We start from the raw sequence: 18891 nt of genomic DNA on the forward strand, positions 1-18891 counted from the left end.
CTGTCATTTTTTTTTAAGATTTTATTTATTTGACAGATGGAAATCACAAGTAGGCAGAGAGAGAGGAGGAAGCAGGCTCCCTGCTGAGCAGAGAGCCTGATGCGGGCTGATCCCAGGACCCTGGGATCACGACCCAAGCCAAAGGCAGAAGCTTTAACCCACTGAGCCACCCAGGCACCTGACCCCTGTCATTTCTGATATTGATAATTTGTGTCTTCTCTTATCTAGGTCAATATGGCTAGAGGTTTATCAATTTTATTTGCCTTCTCTAAAAACTGTCTTTTCATTTCACTGACTTCTCTATTTTCCTGTTTTCCATTTTCTGCATTTCTGCCTTGATTGTTATTATGGTATTCCTTCTCCTTACTCAGTGATTAATTTTCTTTTCTTTTTCTACTTTCTTAAAAGTGGATGCTAGGGAAGCTGAACTGTGTTAGCAACATCCCATATGTTGATATGTTTTTTCAGTTTTAGTCAATACAAAATAGTTCTTAATCTCCCTTTTGATCTCTTTGATGCACAGGGTTACTTAGAAAATAATTAACTGGAAAAAAGTATCTGAAAAATCTAATACCCATTCCTGATTACCAATTACAAAAAAATACACTCAGCAAACTAGGAATGGAATGAAACTTCTTGATAAAAGACTTCTACAAATTGTTTAGTTTCCAAATATTTGGAGATTTTTCAAATCTGTTAATTTCTAATTTAATTCCATTGTGGTCACAGAACATATGTTGAATGACTGAAATCTTAAATTTACTGAGGCTTGTTTTTTAGCCATGAATTCTGGTAATAGATGAGATATAGGTCTATTTTGGTAAATATTATGTGTCTACTTGAAAAAAAATATATGTTTTCTGATTTTGGGTGGAGTGTTCTATAAATGTCAATTAGGTCAAGTAGGTTGATAGTGTTGTTCAAGTCTGCTATATCTTTATTGATTTTTAAATATATTTTTTTCTATCAATCGTTGAGAGAGGGATATTGAACTCTCCAACTATAATTGTGTATTTATTTGTTTCTCTTTGCCATTCTCTTTGATATATTTTGAAGTTCTCTTATCAGATGGATAAATTTTTAGGTTATTTCTTTTTTTATTAGTTGACATTTCTATCATGATGGAATAATCTCCTTTATCCTTGGTAATATTCTTGGCTGAAATTGAGTTTGTTTTATGATAATATAGCCACTCACGTTTTCTATTGATTCATGTTAGCATAGCATAATTTTTTCCATACTTATAACCCATTTATATCTTTCTATTGAAGATGATTCTTGAAGATAGCATATGGTTGGTTTGTGCTTTTTTATCTAGTGTGACAATTTTTTAATTAGGGTGATTATACCATTTATATTTAATGTAATTATTTTTATGATTACATTTAAAGCTACTGTCTAATATTTTCTCTGTGCCCCATCTGTTCTTTGTTTCATTTTTTTTCTTTTTCTTTCTGCTTTTGGATTGACTGAGTACATTTTATTATTTATTTCTTTGCTAATTTGTTACAACTCTGGTTTTATTTTATTGATTGCTTATTGGTTTGTAGTTTTTATCTTTAACTTATCATAGTCTATCTTCAAATGATATTATATGAATTTGTATAAGAACCTTCCAATATATATGATACTTCCATTTCTCCCCTCCTGGGCCTTTGTGCTACTGCTTTCATACATTTTACTTTCCGTTATAAACAGCACACCATATTATTTTTTTGTTTAAACAATAAGTTAACTCTTTTATTCAAGTATAGTTAATATAATATTAGTTTCAGATGTACAACATAGTGATTCGACAACTATATATGTTATGAAATGCTCACAACATTAAGTGTATTACAGTATTATTGACTATATTCCCTACATTGTACTTTTCATCTTTATTTTATAATGGGAAGTTTTTATCTCTTAATCCTTTTCACCCATTTTGACTATATCCCCACCCTCTCTGCTTTAGCAACCATGTTTGTTCTCCATATTTATGTGTGTTTCTCTCTTTTTTATTGTCATTGTTTGTTCATTTGGTTTTTTTTAAGATTCTGAATATAAATGAAATCATATTATATTTGGATATTTAAATAGTAAGAAAAATCTTACATATTTACCTATGTAGTTACGAGTTCTAATGTTCTTCATTCTTTTGTGTGGATCCACCTTTCCATCTGGTATCATTTTCCTTCCACTTAAAAATATTTTCTTTAGCATATCTATAGTGTAAGTCTACTAGTGATGAATTCTTTCAGCTTTTGTATGTGTCAGGTGGTCTTTTTTTTTTTTTTTTTGCTTTTGTTTTTGAAAGATCTGGATATAGAATATTAGCTTGATAGTCAATGGGTCCCCTCTCCTTTCCACTGCTTTAAAGATGTTGCTCTACTGAGTTCCATTATTTCCAACAAGAGATATGTTCTCATTACTATCTTTGTTTCTCTATATGTTGTATGTGGTTTTTTTTTTTTCCCCCCCTTTGGCTGCTATAAAGATTTTCTCTTTATTGATGGTTTTGAGCAGTTTGATTATGATGTGTCTTCATGTAATTTTGTCCGTGTTTCTTGTGCTTAGAGTTTACTGACCTTTTTGGATTTGTGGTTTATTGGGTTTACCTGTTTGGAAAATTTTAGGGTATTATTTTTTCAAAATTTCTTATATTTCCTCTCCTTCAGGGACTCTAAGTACACAAATATTAGGCCACTTGAAGGGGTTACATGACTCACTGAGTTAAGTAGAGGCATGGGTTTTTTAGTCTGGGTTTTTTTTAACATGTGAAATACAGTTATAGCTTTTTAAAAAGATTTATTTACTTATTTGAGAGAGAGAAAGCAAGAGTGAGTGGGACAGAGGGAGAGAGAGAGAGACTCTCAAGCAAACTCCATGCTGAGCTAGGAGCTCAATGCAGGGCTTGATCTCATGACCCTGAGATCATGACCTGAGCTGAAACCAAGAGTGGGACACTTAGCCAACAACACCACCCAGGCACCCCAGTTACAACTTTTTAAATGTCTTTGTCTGCTAATTGTAACATCTGTGTAGATTATTGGTTTGTTTTGATTGATTGCGTTCTATCCCCAATACAGAACATATTTCAGACCTTTCAGACTCTTCTTAGAAGTCTATCCTCTTCCTGTGTGCTATCAACCCAAAGCGAGACTTTTGGGTTGGAAGCAGATACTTCTGAACTAAACTACTGATCAGTGTCACCCAGTTCTCATCTCTATCTTACTCTAGGCATACCATACCCCCTTCTATCCTTACCTTTCTATTGGGCACCTCTGTCCTGTCTATTTATTTACAATATTCTAGAGCAGCAGTTGGCCATCTGGTCCCTCCCCAATCATCCAGGCCATATGCCTCAAGAATTCCTTTTTACACAGCCCTGTGATGCCCTTGGCCTGCCTCTTCTACCTACTCAAGTAACTCCTTTACCACTAATTTAATTACCTATGTTTCCATTTATAGGATTTTACCTAGCCGTATGGCCTGCTGTCTCTGTCAATTCAAAAATAATATTGAGGTTGTCTGCAAGACAGTCAAGCTGCATTGTGACAGTGAATGTATGACAAATGCCACACATTGTGGTGAGTCTGAATTGTCTTATGATAAGCTTATAAATTTTTATTTAATTCTTTATTTTTAATTAACAATGATAAAATTTTTAAGTAATGATGTCACTGCATTATTTTTATTCATTCAGAGTCAAATCCCTAAATCTCTCTTTAAAAAAAAAAAAAGAGTTATTTATTTGAGAGAGAGAGCATGCAAGTCGAGGAAGGGGCAGAGGGACAGAATCTCAAGCAGACTCCCCGCTGAGTGCAGAGCCCAATGCGGGGCTCAATCCCATAACCCTGAGATCATGACCTGAGCCAAAACCATGAGTCATACACTTGAGACACCCAAGTACCCTCAAATCCCTAAATTCCTAAGAACTATTCCTTTGTTAAAAGTTAGATTCTCAATTACCTCATTAAATAATTACCCCCAAATGCAAACTTGTTCATATAGTGCATCACAGTTTGTAAACTGATATTATATGCATTACATCTCAGGTGCCCTTTGGCCCTTTGTTTTATAGGACAGAAAAAGATATATTTTTGTTTATTTTTACAAGTTATATTATAAGAGTAAAAGTGATGCTGATTTATAAAAAAGTTGTATTCGGAGCCTGAGAGTTTCTGTTCCCTAACCAGAAGCTGCTACCTTCTAATGGAAAGAGAGGGCTCTTCTATTCTTGAACTGCCCAACTCTGAACTTGTTCTTAATCCTAAGCTTTTCTGTCCAAAAACACTCAGGTGTTAAGTATTTTTCTGTATACTATGTTTTATTGGCACTAACTTGATGACTTCCAAAATGTGCTTGTGCACCCGGATGGCTGGAATATGAGTCCCTATCAATGATCTATGGTACATCAGAAATAACACTGCTATTTCTGTAAATACAGTGTTGCTTATTTTTCAAAACAGTTTTTTGGTTTTTTTTGTTTTGTTTTGTTTTGTTTTGTTTTTACAAATTCTATTACTCCTTCTCCCTTAGAGTTGGGGAGAAGAGGCATGTTTAATCTCCTTTTACAGGTGAGGAAAACTGTGACCAGAGGTGTTAAGTGCTGTAGCCTAGCACTCAAGTATCTTCTTATTTTGGGCTCTCAGCAAGCCTATTGCTTCTTCTTTCTTGTGACCCTTATTACCTCCTCCTCTGACCCTCACCACCACCACTAAAAATACTTCTATTTCTTCTGGAAAAGAAACCCAGCTGCACAATGCTCTGCAGTATACACAGTGGCACACTTGACCTTCAGGTAGTTGGAAGCTCTGGATGATTCCCTAAGTAAACCTAGAAATCTTAGAAATGAAAGTGAAATAAGCATCTGACTAACGTTTCTTTATCCCTTCTGCATTTTAAGACCTCAAGTATCATTCCCTTAATTTATTAAACATTCCACATTGGCATATCTCTCATACCTGGGAAATTTAACCTACATCCCAGATCCCTGCCCACATTTAAACAAAGAGCCAGAGTAGACATAGTGGGTTTTTTTCTGATTAGAGCTTATGAGTTATATGAACTGCAATATATGGGAGGTGGACCAAGCAAGGAATTGGTGGGTAGCTAGAGAAGGCATATCCAGATGAGGACTTATAACAGGGGGTGCAGTCATGGGCATCTGTGATGGCAGTAAGAACACAAGCACACTGAAGAAAGGAAGGAGGACACCTCATGCTCCCTCTGCATCTGAAGCAGGACAGGATGAGGTATATGAATGCCAGGAGTCACTGTAGATCTGCGCACAGTTTAGCTGAGTGTCTTCCAGCCTTGACTTTTTCTTGAGTACTGGGCAATCGGGCCTTGGGGACCCCAGGAATTATCCCAAATATAGTTATTCACACTATGGAAGTTTCTGAGTAAATAGCCACCTTTTCAAAAAAACATCCTTTTCTCCTTTTGTTGTTGCCAGCCATAGATTAGAGTTTGAGTTTGTCTCCTCTCTAAATGGTACTCATATATTTGCCGATTCTTAATTTATTTGACTGGGATATAGGACTGTCGACTGACAAAAAGCTGTACTAGCAGTCTTTCATTATCAAAACTAGTCTCTTCTTTGTTGATAGATGAAGAAGTATCTATAAGGAATACAGAAGGCTCATTCATGAAGGTATTAAAAGCCCGGAAGAAGAGCACCAGTACTGAGCTGACTATTGAGCCAGAGAAGGCATCCTCAGACAAAAATAGCGTCAGTCTAGCCTTTATCAATGAGCAGCTAGACTTCAATGATGAAAGTGATGTTATTAGTGCACTGAATTACATATTGCCTTATTTCTCAGAGGGAAATCTAGAAGATGTAGAATCAACATTATTACCATTTATTAAACTTCTGTTTTCAAATGTACAAGATGGAGACAAGCCCACAGGTCCCTTGACAAACAACACAGGGAGCCTATCTCTTAAACCTGGACCCAATAATTCAACTTACAAAAATAAACTGAAGAAACTCTACTTTCTGGAAAATTTGTTAGATGCAGAAATTCAAGAAAAAATTGATGAGGTGAAAAAAAAAGAAAAAATTGCCATGCTTATACATTCCGGTCTTTTCGGTCCCAAATTTAAACGCCAGATCTTTCCAAAGAAATTGGAAACTGCCCAAGCTCAGGAAGAGAGCCTCGCCAAGGCTGAGCATGTAGGGAAAAAGATGCTGAGAGTGAAAAAGGTCATCAAGGGCCCCAAGGGCCTACGGAAAAGGTACTTCAAAGAATTGCGCCGTCAGAGAAACCAGAAGAAACAGAATGCCCAGCCATTTGTGGAGAACGTGGCCAAAGAAAGAAGGCTCGGGAGACCATCTACAAGGGAGCTGGAGCAGCTTCACATGGCGCAGAGGCCCAAGAAATTAGTGGGGGACTCCTTCAATACAGAGCCTTCATTCATAAAGGAGCACAAGGCAGCAGTCTCTTCCTTCCTGAAACAATACTCGTTGGGCAGGCCTCCTGCCTCCACTGCTCCAAAATCCCTACCTGAGGTAAAAAACAAATCAAAAGACTTAACCTACACTATTTTTGTTTTAGAGGATGCAAATGCTAGAGTTAAGAATCTGAAGGCTCCCAGACCAGTCTCACATTCCGGAAAGAAGTACATCTTTCATAAACCTCACTCACGTGTGGTCCACAGAGAACCCAAGGCCAAACGGAATCGAAAATTCAAAAAGAAAAGTCCTCTCAGAAATATACTGATGCTGGCAAAGAGGCCTCCATTCTCTGCAGTCAGGAGCCTCATAAATTCCCCCTCACGGGGGGCTTTTTCATCTTCAGGAGAAATGAGTTCTCAGGAAAATCCTTTTCCGGAATTATTTACTCTTTCAGAACCTCTTAGGGAAAACACTACTGTGGAAAACACTACTACGCAGAATGTTTTTGAAGAGACGGTGCCAGAACAAACCCTCCCTGAATTCAGGAACCATGAGAATCTTCCCAGGGCACATTCTGCAGCCACCAGAGACAACTTTATGCCAACTGTTAAACAAACCAATGAAACACAATGGGAATACCACAACATGGGCACCGAATTGCCCCCGAAGTCCACAGAGTTCACTGTGTCGAAGCACTCAGCCACAGGGGATCTATTTGAAATTCAGCTAAACCAGCAGCTACGGTCCCTCATCCCCAACAATGATGTGAGAAGGCTCATTTCTCATGTTATCCGGACTTTGAAAATGGACTGCTCCGAGACCCACGTGCAACTGGCCTGTGCCAAGCTCATCTCCAGAACAGGCCTCCTGATGAAGCTTCTCAGTGAGCAGCAAGAAGTAAAGGTGTCCAAGGCTGAGTGGGATACGGACCAATGGAAAACTGAGAACTATATCAACGAGAGCACAGAAGTCCAGAGTGAACAGAAAGGGCAGGAGTCCAGTGAGGTGAGGAAAACTCCTGAAACATAGGATCTGGACTTTGAGTCAGTTTAGGAAATGCCATGAAATCGCCCAAGCCCGAAGACCAGGGGTGGCCTAGTCTGGGTCTTGTCTTGGCCAGGTAACGTTGGCTGAGACACATGACCTGCCACTTTGCTCATTTAGTGCCACTATCCCCAGGGTATATGAGGAGGGGACCTAACATACAAGATAAATAAATTTTTGAAGAAAATGCTGATGATAAGATTACATAACACCTTAGATTTGGTATGTTCCTTAAGAATCTGTAAGGCACTCATCTGAAAGAATGGGGTTTTAGAGTAGCTGAAGAATAGTTAGCTTTCCATCCTGTCTCTTTGTTCTCTAAAAAATAAAAACCTGTTCTTTCTTTCTTTCTTTTTTTTTTTTAGCTCACAAAAGAAGTTCCAGGTTATGGCTATAACAACAAACTCATCTTGGCAATATCTGTGACTGTAGTAGTGATGATTTTGATTATAGTTTTCTGTCTCATTGAGGTAAGGACAACCATTAATTCAGATTTCCAGAATATCTTCTATCTTTATAATTGATTCAGAACCCACAAATTGAAAATCAAAGCCACTTTCCCACCTACTACTACTTGATATTCCTCTTCAGTTTGGAGGACTGAAATCTGCTTTGTTCCTTTACTGCCAAGTATATTCCAGGGCATTTTAAAAGAACCCCCCACTGCCTGGAGATCTGTGGATTGTAACCAAGGCAACAAGCCATTAGACTGAGACATTAAGTTTAAGAAGGCCAGAGTTGACATGATAGTAACATTTCTTCAACTCAAAATTATGTCGATTCGATGTACTCACCCGTGAGTCTCAGACTGCCACTGATTTCTTTCCTTGGCTGAAATGATGACAGAGGAAGTCTCTCTGCCCTCCTGGAAGAAAGGACATAACTTACAGATAAAAGTGTCATCTTGTTGATTCATTAGATTCACTTAGCAGCTTTCTCCTCCACTGTGTAAGGTGTTGTGTGAATAGGTTCAGTTCAAACACTGAAGCCCAAATCCTGTAGCAGGCTACCTCAAAGTACGTCAGATTTATAGTCTGTTGCTGGAGCTTGCCTGTTTACCTTTCCTTCAATCCTTTAATGACTTCTTCCTTTTCCCAACAGGCGGGTGCTAACATTTTTTAAAGAATGATTGAACAAGTTGACAGTCTTGACTTATCCCACCAATCCAAACTCATTTACCTCGTTTACCTTTTCTACTGTCCTAGCAGGCCTCCGTCCCAGCCAAAGCCACCCCTCACCACCCCCTAGTCACCCCATGCCCATTCCTGCTTTGGTCTGTGCCTTTGCCCATCTGAAATTCCCTCTTAATTCGCTCTGCCTGTGGAAGTACCATGAGTCTCTCAAAAGTCAACACAAGTTCATCATTCTCCAAAAAGCCTTCCCTGAACTCTCCAGCCCTCCTGGTCCTAGTCCTTCTGTGAGATTTGTCACCATTTCTTAGGGTCCATATTGATGCATTCCCCTCCCCTGAAAACAATAATAAGGTAAACAACTTTTTAAAAGGCAGCTCCCCAAGAGAGAAACACCAAACATCAAAACATGGAGCACAGCAGAGCTATGTAAGCATCAAGTGGCTTCCTGGTTTATCAGACTTAAGTAAAAATGGACTGGATATATGAACTGCTAAAGAGAAACATGTCTGCCTGCAGAAAGGTTGGTCAGTAGTAAAAACATAGAAATGGTGAGGAAGAGCCCACCATGGGCCGTGCCCATCCTAGGCTTCCCCAAGAGTAGACATGGCCCCTCAAGCAGCATATGAGCGTTAAGCCCACTAGTGTGGCTGTGCCTCTTGGGGAGATGGATGGATCTGGCTACTTCAGTCCTTTCTGTCAAACAGTGGATTCAGCTGTTACTTTCCTTCTAATTCTCTTCTCACCAAGTAGCCTTCTAATTGTGTTTCAGTGCGCCATGGAGGCCAGTGTCCCCGGGAGCTAGTTCCCAACCATGTAGACACAGATGCCCTATCTGCGGAACAGATATATTTCCCATTGTCAAGTGATAACCCGGCATTCTGATTTTGATCCATCCTGGGGCACTGATAAAGTGAGATTGCCTCTATAGGAAGAAGTGAGTTTGCTTTTGTTAAGGACAGAGTCTGACTGCTGAGCCCAGGAGTCTAGGAACTGGCATGGGGTCAGCTTACCAAGGTCTCTGGGAAGATATATCACTGGCCATTGTCCAGTATCTGTATCTTCAGGTGGCCTGTGGCTGAAAGCCAAAGCTTTCAGGGAAGTTCTGTAAATTCTTATTGCTGTTTTTAATTTCTATGTAGTTTAGCCTTTTGCTTGTATTTATGTGGTTGCATTATTTCCTCTCCTTATTTTGATGATGCGCTTTTTGAGGACGGAGACCATGCAGTGCTTTTCCTGTAGTAGACAATAATGGCGTTCAAAGGAAGAGAGATGAGGCATTATGTCGACTTCACAATGAGCAATAAGGCAGCCTAATATTTATTTGAAGTAGCATACAGAATCCAGCAATAGACAGACCCATGTGTTCCTAGGACTTTTGAAACGTTACCTTTTAGTATTCAAATCAGTGGAAGAAAAGAAGTAAATGGTAATAGAACAACTGCTTGATTATTTAGGAGGAAAATAATAGCAGAGCCTCATTTCTCACCTTAAACATATTTCAGTAAATGTAAAAAAAAAAAGAAAAGAACCCATAAAACTGTTAGAGGAAAACAGAAGCAATATTTTTATCATCTTGTGGTGGGAAAGAGCTTTATGATTTGACACCACGAGCAGAAACCTTTGATAGATTTGATCATCTTGTCTGTGACACCATTAGCAAACTTGGCACTGATCTATGCCAAGCATAGGAAGAATTTCCCACACCCGATTTAATCCCCACAACCCTGTGAGGATGATATTGCCATCCTTCTTTGATACCTAAAAGGGAAATCAGCTTAAGGCCCCAGTGGCAAAACCCAAGGCAGAACCCCATTTCGCCTGACTGCAAAGCCTGTGCTCCGGTTCCACCATTTTGTCTCCTTAAAGATGAAAACACTGACAAATATTTAAAACATTGAAATTCAGTGAAAGCCACTAAAAGGATTAATATATTTCTATAAATCAACAGGAAGACCAACAATCCAGGGGGGAAGGGGGCGAGGACTATGAAGAATGATGGGCAAGGACCATATCTGCCAGTCCTCATGCCTTCTGGGATGTGGGTCTTGTTAATGAGGCCTTTGCTGCCTCTATACTGTTTTCTTCTATACTCTTATAACATTTGTTTTTATTTACATTTTTGAATATGTGTAGAATCTGTTTTGGTTTGGGGGATGGTTGAGGTAAGGGATCTAACTTTTTTCACCCCCTGCATAAAGATCCAGTTAATTTAAAATCTTTTATTGAACGATTCATTCTTTCTTCACTGATCTAAAATACTATTTTTTATCTAGACTCAATCCAGTTTCTTTCCCTGTACCAGTATCACACTATGTACTTAATTCCAGTTGCTTTATAATAACATATTTTGATGTCTGGTAGGGTAAGCTCCTGCTCTTTTCTTCTTTTTCTCTCATTTTGTAGCTAGGCTTGCATATTTTCTCCACCAAATGTCTTCCGACCAGTTTTTGTTGTTGTTGTTGTTGTTGTTGTTTTTTAAAGCTATCTTGGGATTTGAATAGGATTACTTTGAATTTATAGGTTAATTTGAGGAGACCTGACATCTTTGCAATATTCTAGGAAGATGCTATCTCTCATCACGTATTCATTTCTTCTTAATGTCCTTCAGAAGAGTTTTAATATTTTCATCTCATAGGTCTTACCCATTCTTTGCTGTAAGTTTACTCCTAGGTACCTGATGCCTTTTAATGATAGTGTAAATGGGATCATTCTTCCATTCACTGATTAGCTATTTATGGAATGTAGGATCACTATTGTGGTTTGCATGTTGAGCTCTCCATTTTGTATCTAGCCATCTTATTGACTTCTCATACTTAAGTAAAATTTTAGTCGATTCTCTTGGGCCACTTGGGTTGTTCATAATTTCATAGGTAAATATGTTTTGTTTCTTCCTAATACTTCATTTTTCCTACTGCATTGATTAGGACCTCCTCAACAATGATGAATAGTAGCCAGAATAATGGGCATCCCACTCTTGTCCTTGACTGTAAAACAATGCTGCTGCTTAGGTTTCTGGTAGATACTTTTCTTTTCCTTCTTCTTAGAATTTGTATTAGGAATTATCTGTTGAATGTCATCTAAAACCACCAATAAAATGTATTGCCAGCTGCACACAAGATCCCAAGTTAGGTATTGTGGAAGAGCAGAGGACTATTAAGCAAACAGAATTCCGGTCCTCAAAAAAGTTATCCTCTCATTGGCTAGATAAGACCTAAAATACAAAGGAATGAAAAAGATCTGGATGCAGTGGTCATCGAGATGGGTAACTGTGATCATGTTTTCTTCCAAAACAGATTTATTCTCATAGAACAGCATCAGAGGAAGGTAAAGAAGGAAACTCAAGGTAAATAATAGTCTGGCAGTTGTTAAAGTAGAAATTTAGAACTAGATTTTAGAACTCCTCTCTATTTCAGTTCCCTTATTTTACTCCCAGGACACCACGAAAGGCAGAAAGAACATTTATTTGGCCTAATGCTTTTCCTGGATCCAGCAAAATTAGCTCCCCAGCCAAACCTGAGTTAGGAGGAGACTGGCACAGAGCATCTGCTGGTCACCAGTCTTTTTTTTTTTTTTTTTAAGATTTTATTTATTTTATTTGATAGATAGAGGTCACAAGTAGGCAGAGAGGCAGGCAGAGAGAGAGGGAGGAGGAAGCAGGCTCCCTGCCAAGCAGAGAGCCCGATGCGGGCCTCGATCCCAGGACCCTGAGATCATGACCTGAGCTGAAGGCAGAGGCTTTAACCCACTGAGCCACCCAGGTGCCCTGATCACCAGTCTTTTTAAAAATGAGGGTGGTATGGGGAGGTGCTGGTTCCTGCTGGGAGTGCGCATCAGGCCTTCTCAGAGGCTCCAGGGAAAGGGTAGGGAGGGCCACAAAATCTTGGGCAAAGAGGGCTAGTCTTCAAGGCTGATGGAAGGCAGAATATATGACTCCTTCCTATAAAGTGGCAGGAAAACTTCCCTCTTCCTCCTCCTCCTCCTCCTGGCTTTCAAGTCCCCACTCACCATTCCCTTTGTACAGGCCCCATAGAATTGTAACTAGGAGAGGCCTTAGATAATAGTTTGTCTCTTCCTTTTATAATAAGGAAATGGAGAAGAAGCAGGGGAAGGTAAATTGTCCCATGGTCATACTGCTAGTGGAGTGTCAGAAGATGACTCCTTTCCAGCTGGGCACTCCCTCTCTGACTACACTGCCCGTGGGCTGCGAGCTACATTTTATGTCACAACTCAGTACACACATACCGTAGAGACCTGAGCAGTTTCTAAGACAAACTTACCATACGCTCTCATTTTTTCTATACTGTTTGTATTCAAAAAGAATATTTTGTGTTTTAGTGCTGGTTGTGACCTTTAAGCTCATTTCACGACTCATTCATCAGTGACAGCCTACAGTGTGAAAGGCAGTGAGCTAGATAACTTTGCTGGTTGGACTCGGGCATTTTCTTGGTGCAATTCAACTTGCAGGATAAAGCAACTAGGAACATAGAAGCACCTCTCCTTCCTGCTCCCCAGCAAATGATGCCTATGAGACTGAGTGCATTGGGGCCCACTGTAAAATGCTTCTGGAGAGAGTAAGGTGCTTTCTCTGTGCAGTTGCCCAGTTTGTTCACTGCATGAGGGCACTTGGCCAAGGTCCCAGGTGAGCGGGATGAAAATCCTGCCTGCATTCCATGTCGAGCCACATGCAAAGATCTCCCCAGAGACATTGTGGGGCTGTTATGGATAGATGTGGGAAAATTCTGGAAGCCCAACATGCTTGGGATTATTTTCAAGATCCCAGATCTGTAGTGATTTTGCTTCCTGTGATTCTGGATGGAGGTGTCCTAATAAGACCAGAGATACACGTTGTGAGAGTTATGGAATACGGCATGAGTCACTAATTGTGCATATATTTCCTCCAAGGGGCTTCTTTCGGTCTCTGCTGCGGAAGAGATGCTCATCCGAAAATGAGAATCAGGTAAATCTGAGCAGGATAAAGCCCCATGGCTGCAGAGAGCACGGGAAATGCAGAATTAACATCATCCTTTCTGTTTTCTAGGAGGGCTTTTTCTGGAGAAGGCGGCCACTTTGGCTTCGGGACATGTACAGACCTCTCAATGCCACACGCAAGAAAAACATGGCACAGAAGTTACATGACAAGGATTCTTCTGATGAGGATGAGATTTTCAACAAGGAACCAGGGTACCTGATTTACGGTTCTTATATCAAATGAGGAAACTATGGAAAGTTGAACTGTCCCTTTGCAGAGTAAAAGCCTTTGGCATTCTTCTCCTTTTTGCAGAGAGAAAAGTGAAGCCACAGCAGAGAAGACTCAGGCCACAGATTCGACTGCTGAAGAGCTGGGTGAGGAGAGTGAGACCGCCGCAGAGACCGTCACCGAGTGAGCCCAGCCTGCCTCAGGCCGCCTACAGAGTTTATTTTCTGATATTGGCTTCTCAGCATTGCCTGTAAAATACTTATTTTTCTCATATTAAAATGTATAAGTTCATAACCAATTCTAGCCACGTGGTAAGGAATAAAAATGGAACCAGTTAAACATGTATTATTGAGAGAACAGGGACCACAGGCACAAGGAGCAGGACTGAAGCTAGAATCCCTCGTGGGTGCCGGCGTCCTGGAGCCGCGCGGGCAAAGGAGGATGAGTAGTGGTGTCGCTCCCTCATTTCCCTGAGCAAATCAGTCTCTGGAAACTGGAAAACATATCTTCAGGGGGTGTAGACTGGGTAATTAAATCAATGAGCAGTTTATTCTGGTGCTCTCTTCCCTGGCTCACCAAATATCAGTAACTCACAACACACTTGACCTCTTGCCCAGAGAAGATCATCTATTTCTGGCGCCTCCCGTAAGGGCTTTGGCATTGCCAGAATATTTGAATCACTGAGCCTAGCTCCACGGCAGGCCTAAACCCTAACTTCCTTCCCAAGTGCGCAATCTCGTGCACAAAATGTGTGCCCTGTCTTGGCAAATTGAGGGTTCTTCACCCTTCGAAGGGAGTAGATAATTCACATTGGGGTTTTTTTGGTTTGTTTTCTTACAAAAAAAAAAAAAAAATCCCAACCCTTGGGTAGCTGGCAGGGAAGGGCTGAAGGCTAGGGTAAAGAAGAACATGTGAGAGCAGTAATTACCCAAGACTGCCCTCCTCAGGCCTTGATTGCAGAAAACATAGTGTTGGGGCCACTTACCCATTCGCATGTACAGCCCTCATACCGCCCTCGCGTCTCCTGACCCCACTGAGGGTCAGATGTGCGCTGCTTGGCTCTCTCCAGCACAGCCCAGCACCAGACCTACCACCACCTTCCTCACCAACACCGATCATAGCTGCATGATTCCAGGGGATAACGCGGTGCAATCTTTGGAAAAGGCAAGAATTCCTCCACTCCTGCGATGCCTGGGTGGTTCGGTCAGTTAAACGGTCAACTCTTGGTTTCAGCTCAGGTCATGATCGATGTCCGTACACGTAACTGGTGCTAATCACTGTGGGGGCTGGCGCTGGTGAACATCGGGGCCTGGGGGACTGCATTGCTAGCTTTCCCGTGACTTTACCAGTTGGTCTCCATAAATCCAAAGCTGCTGCTGTCCCTAAAAAGATTGCTGAGGTCACAGCAGCGCCCCAAAGTCCCCAGCCAGGTGATTAGCGGGGAGCATGGAGTCCCGCGTGCAGCCTGCGCATCTGTCCCTGCAGACGAGGACAGAATGGCTTCCAGCTCCTCGTCACTTCCCAGATTTCACACAGGTACGCTGTTAAGTGGCAGAACTCTGCTGTCAAGGGAATCTGTGAAACCTGGTTCGTGGGCTTCCAGCACTTTAAGGGAGGCTAGGGTTCTACTAAGGATGTGGCCCAGAGCTGCTCAAAACTATGTTTGTGTTTGTTCAAGTCTTCACAGGCCAAGCCAGGCTGAATGAAGACGAGGGCTCGGAGGAGGCTGGTTAGCATTTAGAGAAAGAAAGAATCCATCGCCCTCTTATGCTCACCAAACTACTGAAGTAGGGCAAAGAGAGCCGGGAGCTGGCGGAAGCTGAGGTTCTCTGGCTTTGTCAGGACTGCAGGTCAGCAGGGATTTGAGGGCGGGAGGGCAAGGCAGGGCAGGGCAGACTGAAGATGACCAGAAGGCTCCGCCAGGTTCTTACCATTGGGAGTCCCAGAGGGTCACACTGGCTGGTGGCCGCCCCCATGGAAGACGGGGCCTCTCGGTCCTGGGGCACACCAGGCATGACCAGCTCTGGTCCTAGTGGGGGTGAGATGTTGCTGAGCCCTGGGGGATGGTGGTAGAGCACCCCTGGGGGTGGAGGTGGGGAGCACCCTCCTTCAAGAAGAGGAGAAGTCCTAGAGGCCTGAAGCGGAAGCGGAACCGTGCTTCAAGGTAAGGCTTTCTGCATTCCAGGGTAGTGCTGGAGAGGGGTCTGCCACCACACCATGGACGGTTCCAGCTTCCAGGGCCAAAGGAAATTGAGACTTCAACCTGTGAGCAGCATAAAGACTTCACGTGGATGTGGGCAACACCCCAGAATGGTGGAGCCACCAAACAGGAGCCTGGCTCCCTGACACGTGATCCACCAAACCAGCCCAGACTGCCGTGCTTAACCAGATGATTACACGAGAGAGCAATAAGCTTCTTTTTATCTACCACATGGCTATGTTGGGTCTCTACTGCCTAATGTGAAGGAGCCTAATGAAGGAGTGAGTATGTGTACTGGGTATCCCTCGCCACCACAATGCTAACTGAGAAACCATCCCCAAACCCAGTGGACTGAAACACCAGTTCTTGCAGGATGGCCAGGACAGCTGTACCGGAATGTTCTGCCAGCTGGGCCAGCGCCGCCTCTCACTGCTGGTCTGCAGATCCGCAGGGCTAGCTCTTTGCCACCTGTGTTGGTTCTGGGGCCCAGGCTATAAGGACTACCAGAAGAAACCATAATAAAAGGCCATAATAAGAGACAGAAACTTCATCAGGCCTCTTCAAGCCCAGACCGAGTCCTGGTTTAGAGGTTATGTACCAAGGCCCCGTTCCTCTAGGTGTTCTCCCTAAATGGAGCAGAGGGAAAGACAGCGCATCAGTGTGAAGGCCCCACCGCAGTTCTCTATTAGGGGAGGAACCCTGACAAGGCAAGAATCACATCTCCTTCCTCTCCCCAGGGCCTAGTACCAGACCCTGCTCGTAGTGATGACTCAGGGATCTTACTGGGTGAATGTTAGACCACTTCTTCATTCTCCACATGTGATTTCCTTATGAAATAAACTGACCTCCTACAGGTCAACATATGTGCTGTGAGTTTGCCCCAGAAGCTGCAAAGAGACTATGCCACTGGGAGCTGGGATTTTTACATAAATTTGTCTACACTGAATCCCGTATCCACTGGCTTCCAAAGGAACCTCCAGAAGAAAGGGCCTCTACAAGTTAAACATCAAAACGGGGTAGTGAGGGGCGCCTGGGTAGCTCAGCTGGTTGAGCGACCAGCTCTTGGTTTCTGCTCCAGTCATGATCTCGAGGTCCTGGGATCAGCCTGCATGGAGCTCCACACTCAGCGGAGAGTCTGCTTCAGGATTCTCTCTCCCTCTGCCCCTCCTCCACCCAAATAAATAAATCTTTAAAAAAAAAAAAAAAAAAAAGTAGTGAAATTTCTTTCTCTGGAATCCTTTTGAAACTAGAAAGATTCTCATTGCCTGAAACATCCTAAGAGGGAGGCATTTGCATGGACTTCGGACAGGGAATCTGCATGGACTTCAGATAATTTGAAGAACAATGAGATTCACCATCACAGCCCCCAGGGCTCCACGGGGCATCCGGCCCCTCTCATCATCTCTTTCGCCAGCTCTCTGGGCAAAAGCAGGTGCTTTTGCTTAATTGCTGCCTTTCCCCACAGACTTCACACTCCAAAGGAGAACCATTTGAAGAGAGCCAGGATGAACCCCAGAGAATCCCACCATCGCTACTGAATTCCAGGGACAGGGCATGTGGGTTGAAAGTATATTTTAGGGCAGTGACTCATGATAAATTGCTTCCTCCAGTCCCTAAATGGGACTATTCAATGTCAAGCTATCTCGGGCTCGGGCTGATAAAAGCAGACGGATAGGGAACCTAGTGTTGTTGTGAGCTGTTGGTCAGCATACATGAATATAAATACGGCTTGTGTAACTTAACCAAGTTCACAAAGACACATCACTTGTTGTTCTTTATGTTCCAAGTGAAAGCCAACTAATAGGCTTTAACCAAAAATGTCATACAATGTATCAGCTCATATACCAGGGAAGCCTAAGCGCTGGCTGCATCTAGGGCTCAAACAGCATCATCTTCTCCCCATCTATCCCTCAGTTGTGCTTTCCTCTGGTTCCAGGATTTGAGGGACACTGATGTAGAAGAAAACCCATCCTTAAAGCTTGGACACCGTATGTGGGAAGAGGAGACTCTGATTGGCCCACCATGGTCACGTGCAAATGTGAGGTCAGGCCTTAAACCAGTACCTAAGTCCAGTTAAAGTACAGAGACTGAATTGAAAGTTGAGAGGGAGGTTGTCTTACTGGGAGATAAGGAGGTGAGGTGATAATGGAGAATCAGAGGCTGAAGCCAGATTTAAGGAACACCCACAGATGCGAATGTAAGTAAAACACAAATTCACTTAGGAGCAGGAGTCCATGATAATTTGGGGTCCTGAAGTATTTTTTCCCAATTAGTAGGTCCTAAAGGTATAACTACTATCATTAGGAGGTCCAAAGACTCTTCTGTTTTTTAATATTCGATAGGGATTCTTAACTGCAGATGTGGTCCAGCAGAGAGAGAGAGTAAAGAAAGCAAAGAAGAGAAGGGAACCAGGAAAAGGCCAACCCAGGAAGCAGCGAGGGAAGATTCCAGGGTGAAAGCTGTGGGACAGGTCGAGAAGAGAGCTGGAGCGCAGGGGAGGACAGAACCCAGACAGAGGGCCACGCCAACAATATTTACATAGTCACAGTTCTGTTAACACTACCAGTGTTAACCAGTTAACAAGTGATGTGTCTTTGTGAACTTGGTTACGTTACAGAGTGATGTAACCAAAAAGTGACGTAACCAAACCCCAAGAATGGTCTGGGTTGTTAAAGAACTACTTGTCTGTGTTACTAGGAGGAAGTCTGCTGACAGTAACTAAAATGGGTAAATCAAGAGCTAGAAGCACAGGACAGGTGGAGATAAGCACCAGAAGATTCAGCCAGAAATAACCAGCCCCAGTGAGCTGGCTCAGAAGGGTGGGCGGGGGGGGGGGGGGGGGGGGGAAAAAAATTTTGGGGGGGGTTTTTTTTCTCCTTTTTTTTTTTTTTATAATTTTTGAGGTGTAAACTTTTTTTTTGATATTGGGTTG

The 18891-nt window shown here is 42.2% G+C and overlaps 1 protein-coding gene across 1 annotated transcript in view; it reads left to right on the forward strand.

Moving 5' to 3' along the window:
- LOC132004112 (mucin-2-like) overlaps positions 1-14057 on the forward strand; it is a 52090-nt gene extending 38033 nt beyond the window's left edge. Inside the window, exons 12-18 of the mRNA XM_059380215.1 lie at positions 3454-3572; positions 5598-7390; positions 7795-7899; positions 11856-11905; positions 13465-13519; positions 13601-13743; positions 13844-14057. Coding sequence (XP_059236198.1) covers positions 3454-3572; positions 5598-7390; positions 7795-7899; positions 11856-11905; positions 13465-13519; positions 13601-13743; positions 13844-13946 — 2368 coding nt within the window. The 3' untranslated portion in view covers positions 13947-14057. The remainder of the gene's footprint in view (positions 1-3453; positions 3573-5597; positions 7391-7794; positions 7900-11855; positions 11906-13464; positions 13520-13600; positions 13744-13843) is intronic.
- The last annotated feature ends 4834 nt before the right edge of the window (positions 14058-18891 follow it).

This window comes from Mustela nigripes, chromosome 16 (assembly GCF_022355385.1).
Source record: "Mustela nigripes isolate SB6536 chromosome 16, MUSNIG.SB6536, whole genome shotgun sequence".
Taxonomy (NCBI): Eukaryota; Metazoa; Chordata; class Mammalia; order Carnivora; family Mustelidae; genus Mustela; species Mustela nigripes.